At 27.3% G+C, this 11691-nt stretch overlaps 1 protein-coding gene across 5 annotated transcripts in view; it reads left to right on the forward strand.

Annotated features, from left to right (window-relative positions):
• The window catches only part of LOC111028286 (ankyrin-3-like), a 30839-nt gene extending 19152 nt beyond the window's left edge, over window positions 1–11687 (forward strand). Inside the window, exons 10-27 of one of the 5 annotated variants that reach the window (XM_022306869.1) lie at window positions 804–944; window positions 1011–1166; window positions 1254–1352; window positions 1416–1613; window positions 1680–1863; window positions 2073–2171; window positions 4519–4653; window positions 5141–5258; window positions 7141–7212; window positions 8324–8548; window positions 8625–8997; window positions 9058–9262; window positions 9340–9529; window positions 9594–10054; window positions 10123–10538; window positions 10597–10717; window positions 10785–10901; window positions 10964–11687. In XM_022306869.1, coding sequence (XP_022162561.1) covers window positions 804–944; window positions 1011–1166; window positions 1254–1352; window positions 1416–1613; window positions 1680–1863; window positions 2073–2171; window positions 4519–4653; window positions 5141–5258; window positions 7141–7212; window positions 8324–8548; window positions 8625–8997; window positions 9058–9262; window positions 9340–9529; window positions 9594–10054; window positions 10123–10538; window positions 10597–10717; window positions 10785–10901; window positions 10964–11028 — 3375 coding nt within the window. In that variant the 3' untranslated portion in view covers window positions 11029–11687. Of the gene's footprint in view, window positions 1–803; window positions 945–1010; window positions 1167–1253; window positions 1353–1415; window positions 1614–1679; window positions 1864–2072; window positions 2172–4518; window positions 4654–5140; window positions 5259–7140; window positions 7213–8000; window positions 8019–8323; window positions 8549–8624; window positions 8998–9057; window positions 9263–9339; window positions 9530–9593; window positions 10055–10122; window positions 10539–10596; window positions 10718–10784; window positions 10902–10963 lie in introns of all 5 variants that reach the window. The other 4 variants (XM_022306871.1, XM_022306872.1, XM_022306873.1 and 1 more) reach the window with 4 other exon arrangements.
• The last annotated feature ends 4 nt before the right edge of the window (window positions 11688–11691 follow it).

The following is an 11691-nucleotide window of genomic DNA, read 5'->3' on the forward strand; positions in this document are numbered from 1 at the left end:
AGAAAATTATAACACTATTAATTGATTCAATTGTATGCAAAGATTTATTATTAAATTCATATAAATCAATAACAGTGGAACTAATCAAATAGTTTCATATTAAACCATGTAGCAGAGCAACTTCCTTGGTGTCTAAACATAGAAATTGTAGTTAACTTAGTTCTATTTGGATTTGTAATTTCAAATTCATATTTTTTTGTCACTGACTGACTGATTACTATCAACCAGTGTGATGATTCTAAAATTAATGATACATTTTATCCACCAAGTAGCTTTATGATAAAACAAATAATGTGATAAATAAAAAATGTATTATTAAACATATCATATTGAATAAAAAAATGTCAACGTCTCAAGTTATTTTTGTAAGACATTGGGTTTTCAAAAATTGCTGTCTTATTTTTACTATTAACAATTTTGTTTTTTGAAAGTTATAATTTAATAGTAATATTAACACAGTTCTACATAAAATAGAAAAAATAGAAAATACTTAGCTTTTGTGTTATGACCACATTTATTAAATTTTATAATTAAATTTTTAGACCTCTGAACAATGCGTTATGTAACATTATCAAATTAGTATATTAACATTTTTAATTGGTTAAAAGTGAAACTCAAACTAGTAAACAAATTAATTATACTTTTTAGAATTAGGATCTGTCATTATTTTGAATGCCTTTAATGTAAAAATGTACATTAAATATTATATTATATAAATAATCTATTTAATATTGGACATTCAAATGAAGCATTATGAAAGAGTTCTCTCTAGATAATTAGATTATATTTTATTTGTAAATTAGAATGGCGTTACACCGTTACATGTGGCTAGTCACTATAACCACCAGGATACGGTATTCTTACTTCTTGATAATGGAGCATCACCACACATGGCAGCTAAAAATGGTTACACACCGTTGCATATAGCTGCTAAGAAGAATCAGGTAACTATTGCACTGTAGTTTATTTTTTGTGTGGTGGAGCATATCTGTACAACACTTGTATTCCAGTTGGATGTTGCCACTACACTGTTGATGAACGAGTCAGATGCGAATGCTGAGTCTAAAGCTGGGTTTAGTCCGTTACACCTGAGTGCACAGGAAGGTCATGAGCAAATGTCTAAACTATTATTGGAACACAAGTCGGAAATCAACCTGCAGTCAAAGGTATCGTATGACTGATGAGTTTATCATTAGATAATCAAATTTTTTTTATATTTTATTTATTAATCATTATTATGTTTGTCATTGAAGAATGGTTTGACACCTTTACATCTTTGTGCTCAAGAAGATAAAGTAAATGTTGCAAGTGTATTAGTTGACAATAATGCAAATATTAATGCAACGACTAAGGTAAGAAAATTACATTTATTGTATTTTATTCATATTTATTTTATAATTTTATAATTTTTTCAGACCGGATTTACTCCTTTACATGTAGCAAGTCATTACGGTCAACTCAATATGGTGAGATTCCTCTTAGATAAAGGTGCTGCGGTAGATGTTCAAACATCATCTGGCTATACAGCTCTCCACCAGGCTGCTCAACAAGGCCATACAGTTGTCATTACACTATTGCTTCAGAGCAAAGCATCTCCAAATCTTCAAAATATGGTAAAATAATTTGTATGTTAAATAATTTCTATAAAAGTGATTAAAAGTTTGGATATTTTGACATAGCAAGGACAAACACCATTAAACATAGCTCACAGATTAGGATACATAAGTGTTGTAGAAACATTAAAAGTAGTTTCTGAAACAACTATAACCACTACAACCACTAGCACTATTGAAGAAAAATACAAGGTTATAGCTCCTGAGTCAATGCAAGAAACATTTATGTCCGATTCTGAAGATGAAGGAGGTAACGTAAAATTCTTGTTCAGTAGAAACAATTTAAGCTTTGACTAACTAAATATTGTATATTTTGTTGTTACTAACTGCATTTGTAAAATTAAATGGTGGGTTGTCTTAAGAACACATCATGTTATAAAGTGGAGCTTTTCTTAGGTGGTTTGCTTATTGGGTTAATTATTATTATTATTATTTTTTTGGGACACATATTTGAGACAGGTGGTGATGATGTCTTGTCGGTGATCATGAACGATTACGGCAAGCCGGCACATGCGCAACATATTTATCTTCCATACTATCAAGGTCGAAATGTTCTACGTAAGTTGGAAAGAAAAAAAACGAGAGATAGGAAAATACGTTCTCACGCTAATTTATATTTTGCTTGATGATATCAGTGTTAACATTGCATTGCTTTCGTGTTTGCTTGTAATAGCTTTCATTTCATATAAATGTAATACAAGAGTCTTCATAAATTATATCAATCTACAATCAATACTCTATAAATTAGACTTATTTATTATAATTAATTGAGAATTTAATTATTTATATTATTTTTTTTATAATATAAAATACTGACTACTTAACAATATTGTTAAAATTCAATTCATGTAATCATTTTCCTTTATATATTATTTAAAATTACAGAACATGTGTTTTATTTAACACTATATTTGTAGTTAATAAAAAAGTAGAATAATTTTCCAATTTATACAGTCAAACAGATTGTATTTTATTATTAACAGCTATTAAAGTTATAAAATAAGGGGCCATATAACAATTTATTTTTGATGTATTGGCATACAAATTTAGGTACAGTCATTAAATGTTTATTGTGATTTGATTGTTTGTTGATCCTATAAAGGATTCAGGGTGTGTGCATATAATACAAAAATTTTTAATGACATTATAATGCGGCTGTTTAAAATTATTGTTAGCATTGTTAATGGTTATACAGGTGTTTGTTTAGTGAACAATACATTTGTTATGGTCCATGACTGAACCATTTTACTTATAATATATTTGCATGCTAAAATTTTGCTATATTAAGTTAAAGAGGCATTGTGTTTTAAATTAAAATATCTTATAACATTTTTTTATGAGAATCAATTGTGTTATGAATGCTGTATTATATACAAGTTGTTATTACTATTTTATTCTTATGTTTACTTATGCAGTTATACCATAATAATTTTGTTTTATGCATTGATACAAGTATTTAGGTAAAAACTATTCAATGATTTATGGTATACTGTGCATTACAAATTACCTAAATTTAAAATAATGACTAAATCATAATTATTCTTCAAATCCAAGATTATATCAATTACAATTTAACATATTTACTTCTTTGAAATCCTAACTGTGTAATTAATTACAATAATTATTTTCAATGATGCATTTTAATAACTTTGTAACTATTGCCTAAATACCTATAATCAGCTAGGAAAACAATAAAGAAGCTTGAAATCCATTGATATTTGGATTATTATTACACTAAGAAAATTTAGAACTATTAACTGAGTATTAAGTAATTAATTTTCAAAGCATTTAATCATTTTTTAACATTTTCTGCAATCAACTGACTGCTAGGTTCAGTTAAATTTGGTTGTTATTATTTTGTTACATATAATTATATTAATATTACCATCATTTACAGAATTAATTCAAATTAGGTTCAATACATTTTTAAGACATAGGTATTAGAGATGATTATAAGATTATACATGGACAAGCTTAGTTAAGTGGACACAATTTTTTTTTTACGATATTTAACTAATATTAGTAATTTACAACTAAACGACTACTTGTAACCACCAATGAATCACTTATTTAGTTATATAAGTCATTTATGTTTTATTATAGTTTATTGTTTATTATTATTTATTATTATTTATTAATCAATGCAAAATGTGCATTTTAATTATAACTATTTTCCTAAGTCAAATACCTATTTAAATGTCTAAATTGACTACTATATTTTTATTTATTTATTTTTTGGGAGGGGGAGAAAGACCCTCTTGAAGACTATTTTTTTCTAATGCTTTGCCTAATGCATACATTTATAACACATACACAATAGTCATTAAAAGTAATATTTGTATGAAGTTCCAAATTGATCTGAATAATCGTAACATTTCAGAGAGAGCTTTGTTTTCAAAAATATCTGTATATAATATTATAAATAATCCATCTAAACAATATAATCGACAATGTGCTTTGAAGAATTATCTAATGTATTATTTTGAATTCCTAGTTGATGAGATTGTTCCAATAAGAAAAAAATGTTTTGTTTATAAATTTATTATTAAATGAACTAAAGTTTATGTTATTCACAAGATAAGATATTATAATACTGAACAAATAGACATAGCGCCTGCAGTTTTATTATTAATTACAACATGCATTACAATGTGTTGTGTTGGATTTATATTTTATTGTTTGTCTTTATACTTGGAATGTTTCATATTTGATATGTTTGTATTATTTTATTAATTATTTGAGTGAACGATAGTGAATGTAAATATTTTCCACAATGTAGAATATATCAATAAATGTTTGTCTTATAAATATATGTTTTCCGTTCAATTTCTTTTAATATGAATTTATGCCTATGTATGTTGAATGTTATAGTAATTATATTCATAAATTAATTAATTTTTCGTAGATGAAGATCCAATGTTGAATGATCAACATCAATATCGTTATATGACAGTGGATGATATGAAATCATTAGGAGATGATTCATTAAAAATAGATGTTACAAGAGACGAAAAAACAGATATAGTTAATGATTCAGCCAGTAAGTTTTGTTTGTTCTAATATTTTTTTTTGCATATACTTATGTCCTTAAGTGTTCATAAGTTTAGATTAGTATATTGAAAAATATTTTTTTGTAAATTTACAATTTTTACAATTTTCTAACTTCCCATTTATGTTCTACAGTATTTTAATGGTTTAATATACAACATTTTTACTATTTTACAAAATCTCAATATTTAGTTATCCCAAAAATGCTAAATAATCATTATTTATAAACTATAATAATGTAGCATTATATTTTGTCAGGGTGGTAAGCAATGTGATCTTAGAACCTAACATTTAGTCTTTATATCTTGTTTGTAATTTTTCTTAATAAACTTAATTGGGCTATTTATTACAATCACTTATTCTGATTAGTAATTTTAGTAATTAACAGTAAAATGACACTTATGTACATTGTAATTAATCTGATTAACTTCTTTTTATGTTTTTTTATAATTAATGGATGTGTCCATTTTTTTCAACAGTTGCAAATGAGTATGTAAGTAATACACATTATGTTTCACCCCAGTATTCACCCAACCCCTCAGGAGGTAGCTTACTATCTGACAACATTGACATCTGCCGTTCGCCTGTAAATATTGGGTAAGTTTTATGTGGTAAAAAAAAATAATAATTATAGAACAATAAGGCTTAATAAAATGTTAAGGATATATAATCAATGAATATTAATACATTACATTTTGTCTTTATACATATTTATGTATAACAATGGAAAAATTATCTTTTGTATAAAGCTTATTTGTTATTTCACTGGACTTTGCACCTATGGTTAAATTTATGGCATTATTTGAGCACTGAGCACGAAAGTATATTAAATAAGTTAAATTTAAGATGAAGTTATTTATAAGTAATTCATAATAATTATTTGTAGCTTTGGTTGTAACTATAAAAATTATGTATTTTTTAAATATGAACATTTAAACATTTATTTTACTATACATGTTCATCATATTATAAACTATTTTATAGAAGTTAATGTTATTAACTTTTAAAATTGATAACTAATTAAAACGCTGTTATGATGAAATGTTGTCATAAACTAAATTAAAAAACCAGGGAACTCACCATTATTAGATTGATAAATCATAACATATAAAAAACGGAGATGGTCCATCAGCCTTTATTACTGAGCATATTTTATTACATATTTATTATTTATATTACCATAAGGAATTTTTTAATTTACTGTAAATATTTTGAAAATTTTGTTGTGTATAGAATTAAATTTATATTATAAATTAACATTTTAAATATTTATGGAATGTTTCAACTTTTTTTGATTACAATTTTTAGAGTTTCAACAAAATACCAAAAATTGTTAGAGGATAAATCGATATTACATGTTTTTTCCAATGTCATCAAAATTTGAACTTCAAACCTTCATAACATATTTTGTGGCCTTTTGTTAAACTTATGTTTTTAATTTCCAGTTTTAAAAACTTATGAAGAATCTTTTATTGAATGTTCAAGATTTTTTAACTAATGACAAAAATTTAATCATGCATAAATCAAAAGAAATTTAAACTGGTTTTTGTGTTGCAATTCCTATTCTTCCATATTAATTGTGTTTTTGTTTTCTCGGTAATTTTTCGAAGTACTGCTAGTTTTTAATTTTAGACCTTTCAAAGTGCAAACTCTATTTAATTTTCTACCAGTAACAATCTACTTCTTTGAAAATCAATGCATTTTTAAGTCCTAAAAGTTATTTCAGACTAAAACAAAAAAGTAATACATCCATTGCTGTGTTCAGAATTTAAAATTCAGTATTATAAGTCAATTTTTACATTAATAATGAAATTAGTGGCATGGTGTGTCACGGTTGCTGCAATCAGTTACGCAACTTGCTTGAGAGTATGCACCATCCACTGCTACTAGATTGGATGGTTAACCACTTAGGTTCTTAGTGGTAAAAACCTTGACACGCATACACAAGTTGCTGTTCCAACCCCACAAAAAAAAAACCTTAACCCCTGCAATAGCAAAGGCCATAGTTGCCGGGCTCAAGACCAATTTAAAAAATAAATGAACATAAAAGTAGAAAGTCAAATTTAAATTTTCTAAAAATATGATAAAAAAAATGATTTTTTTTATATTTTAAATTAAAAATTGTACTATGTATTTACCCTTTTTAGGAAGTTTCTGTTAATTTGTAATTTTATTAATTTTATGATATAAATCACACTTAATAATCACAAGACTACAAATATTTTGTTATATTATTATTTTAAAATAGATAAATTAGTTGAATTAGATATAATATTACTACAAATTGTGTAAAATATATTTTTTTATTTTTAAGGCATGACAATATGTTGTTTATAAATAGCTTAATAATAATAACTACCTATATAATTATTTATGTACAATAACTATTATATGTTAATTTGTGTACGAGAATGCATTATTATTTATTTATGTGCATCTTGTGCATTGGAGAAAACCCATTTGCATTTTATACCGACAGGTTGGATAAACTTGAGAGATCGTTGGCAATGCTCGGCCCTCGTGGAAATACTACTGGAATGTGGCGCGAAAGGTAGACTGAGTGAATGTTTTTGAATGAAACACAACAAACACTAACTTGATATATCATTTTAATCTTTTGTTTCTTTCTTACTCATTTTTCATTAATGCTCTATTCATATTTTGTTTTTATATTACATTTATTTTAAAATTCTAACACTATTTTGCTGTGCTCTTAATGCCATACTATAGGTGTGCGTGCTATGAACAATTTAATACATTATGTTTTGTGCTCTTTAATAGATATGTACCAATTATCTTATATTAACAAACTCATATTTGAAAACACTTATTTAGCATTTTTGATTATATTTTCACATTAAGTTTAGGAATTTTGAATGGTAAGGTAACACTGTAGCGTACTGATTTATTTGTTAGTTTCAATAATACTACTCTAACATCACTGCATGAGTAGATTCTATTGTAATTTAATTTAAATTTACTATTAGTAATAACTATAAATTTTACCATTACTCTCATGTATAATACAATTATATTTATTATAATTGTGTTACACAGTTGTAAAATATTGACTTTATATATTTTATACTTTATCATTAATTATAAAATATATAACATCTAAATAAATCAATTATAAATAGATATGTACTATAATATTAACTAATAAATAATAATTAATGTTAAGTTAAATTGTGTAAGCTAAAAGTTTATTTATAAACTACTTTATAAATAAAATTGAATTTTGAAATTTATCTGTTTATATGACAATGTAAATAACAGCACTAATTTCAAATTTTATGTTTTTAACTTAAAATTTGAACGGCATTGGCATTTGTACAGAAAAAGCCGTTGGAAAAAGTAAGTTAAATAAAGTACACAATTAATATGTACTCTATAGATAGAGTTTTGTGTATTTTATTGTTGAATTAATAGAATGTGTTATAAAGTACAAATAGTTCCTTTAAAGTATTACTGACATTTTTAATTTTTGATTTTTTTAGCATGTTTGAATCATTTAGGGCATGAGTTGATCGTAGGGTATACCTAATAATCGTACTGACTTCAATAAGCACATTATATCTTAATTTTCTAGTGCACTGTTTTATTTATTTTTGTACATTCATTTTTTAAAGATAATATTAATTATTTAATTTTAATTTTAGTTTCTTAGTTAGTTTTTTGGTGGATGCTCGTGGAGGAGCAATGCGAGGATGCCGACAATCGGGTGTAAGAGTGATTATTCCACCACGAAAGGCACCAAGTCCTATGCGAGTTACATGTCGTTATTTGCGGAGAGACAAAATGGTTAACCCACCACCTTTGATGGAAGGAGAAGCATTAGCCAGTAGAATACTCGAACTTGGCCCAGCAGGAGCCAAATTTTTGGGGTATTTCTTGAGTTATAATTCTATATTTAAAATTTTTCACTGTTGTAATATTATTTTAATTTAAAATTTTAAACAGACCTGTCATCATTGAAGTACCTCATTTTGCGTCATTGCGAGGAAGAGAAAGAGAGCTAGTTGTGTTAAGGTCAGAAAATGGAACGACATGGAAGGAGCATAGTTTGGAAGCTAATGAAGAAGCTGTACAAGAGGTACTTAATGATAGCTTTGAAGGAGAAGAACTCAGGCAGATTGAAGACCTCAGAACTAGTCGCATAGAACGAATCCTGACATTAGATTTCCCTCAATATTTTGCTATTGTTTCAAGATTACGTCAAGAAATACATCCTGTTGGTCCAGAAGGTGGAGTTATGTCTTCTACTGTTGTACCGCAGGTGCAAGCATTATTTCCAACCAATGCATTAACAAAACGCATAAAAGTTGGCTTACAGGTATGATAAATTGATAACTCCTCATGATCATAATGTACATTTTTTATTACAATTATTTAGGCTCAACCTATTCCTGTTGAATTGGTAGCAAAATTGTTTGGTAACCGTGTTGCGGTGTCTCCTGTCGTTACCATTGAACCTCGTAGAAGAAAGTTTCATAAAGCAATTACTCTGACTATTCCTTTGCCCCAAGCCACTACTAAAGGAATGATAAACCAGTATTCAGGCGATGCTCCTACATTGAGATTGCTTTGCAGTATGTCAGGTTAGTAATCACCTAGGTACCTACAAGTTGTATTCTCTAGTTGGTTGGACTTAAAACCAAATATTACGTACCTACAGGCGGTCAGTCTAAAGCCCAGTGGGATGATGTTACCGGAGGAACACCATTAACTTTTGTCAAAGATTGTGTAACATTCACAACAACTTTATCTGCAAGGTTTTGGTTGATAGACTGCAGAAATGTTAGCCAAGTCAAAAACATTGCTACACAACTCTTCATTGAAGCTAACTATGTTCCATTCATGGCCAAGTAAATAATATAACAACAAACTCATTTAATTGTTTATTTTATCCATTTTATTATTGTTTGTTAGGTTTGTAGTGTTTGCTAAAAGAACAGATGTTATGGAGGCACGTCTTAGAGTATTTTGTATGACAGATGATAAAGAAGAAAAAACATTAGAAAACCAAGAGCACTTTGTGGAAGTAGCCAAAAGCAGAGATGTCGAAGTGCTACAAAATAAAAATATATTTGTGGAGTTTGCTGGCAATCTAGTACCTATATTTAAAACTGGTGAACAACTAGAATTAAATTTCACTGCTTTTCGTGAAAATCGTCTACCATTTACTGTTCGCATTCGTGACCTAGAAGATACTAATGTCGCTCGGATTCTGTTCATGCGTGAGCCCAAAGTAAATCGAGGTGATCCTGCTCAAACACCTTTATGTGTATTGAATGTGACCATTCCTGAAGATATTGTTAATGTAACTACCAAATCTGAATCAGATTTATTAAGCCTTGATCGAAGTTACAATTGTTATGATAATGGTTTTGGTATGTTATTGAACTGCATTTTTACTTCACAAATATATTATATACTAAATATAATTATTATTTCACAGAACAAATTGATACGATACGTAGGGCAGATATCCGTTTGTCTGATATTTCAAACATGCTTGGTGATAATTGGCCGTCTTTGGCAGTTGAACTAGGGATTCTTCAATCAGACATCAGTATTATCCAATCAGAATATCCTGGTAATACCCAACGACAGGCCATGGTCATGCTTAGGTTGTGGTTACAAACGTTTGGACAGCAAGCCACTGGGAATTCATTAGAAAAGGCATTGCGAACAATCAATCGCGAAGATATAGTGAATCTGTGCATACACAATATTGAGATTGTAACTGATGACATGGAGAAAGCAGTAGCGAAAGTACAATTAGATCAGTCTGGGTTTGATTCTCTAAAAGAGGAATTAGGGCCATCCAGAGATGGATCACTTGGTCGAAAAACTTCTACTTCTACTCATAAGGTATTTAATATTAATTGTTTGTTTTTTGTATTAACTGATAAAAATATTTTGTTATTAGAAGGTCAAACAAGTAGAATCAAATAATATTAATCAACCCATAAATGTTGACGAGGAGTTAATAAATGCTCTTAGCAAACAGATGGTAGTTGATAATGTTGTGGTTAAACCTAAAATTCTGGGTAAGTTGTTGAATGATTTATTGATATTATTTTTCTTTACATGTTAACATTTATTAATGCTTAACAGATGATAAATATGCTGCTGAAGTTAAAGAGTATGATTCAAAGACATCCAATGGAGTATCATTTAAAGTAAACACACCTCCACCAAGCCCAACTGAGCAATCTGACAAAACTGATAAAAGTAAACTTAATATAAAATTTATTTTTTAAAGCACAGAAAATTATTTTGAATATTTTTCATAGGTAAAGCTGCTTCAAATAGTTACGACAGTGATGTGTCTGAAGTAGTTGACGAGAACATTCTGTAACAAATGGGCTATCAAGTAATTAGGTAATTTATGTCTGTTTATTAGGATTGCATAACAAAAATGTAAGCTAATATTATGAGCTATTATTACTCATAAATTAAACTTTTTTTTGCTAATGCACAAGATTTAAAAAAAAATTAATGCTGATTGTTTTTTCTTTTCTTTATTTTTGTAGAAAACTATTTAACTATATTCTAACCAAGCTTAACTGCTTTATTATGTTTGTATCAAGTGACTACTTGATTTAAAAAATGGTTAAGTCATTTTTCTTTTCTTTTTTTAAAATTAGACCTATATGTATTTGCCTAAATATTGTATTTGCGTTGTTTACATTCTACAACTGGTTCGTGACCTTTTTTTACATCTAATTTGTTGTTATTATTTATACCTTAGGATTTATTTAATTTAATTCATTTTTGTTTTCTTTCTTGTCAATTTTTCATTTGTATACAAAGATTAAGTACTAAATTTTATTTAATTAATTTATTCGTGCATAATGAAATTCTAAATTATTTATATATATTATATAATATATATTTATACATAAAGATAAAAAAATAATATTGTAATTATTGTGTAGTATCCTGCTAGTATACTCGTATGTATTTTGTTGATAAATTATTTATTGTTTGGAAGACAATTGGGAACTCGACTGTCTTATGA

Source organism: Myzus persicae, unplaced genomic scaffold, assembly GCF_001856785.1.
Source record: "Myzus persicae strain clone G006 unplaced genomic scaffold, MPER_G0061.0, whole genome shotgun sequence".
NCBI classification, from domain to species: Eukaryota; Metazoa; Arthropoda; class Insecta; order Hemiptera; family Aphididae; genus Myzus; species Myzus persicae.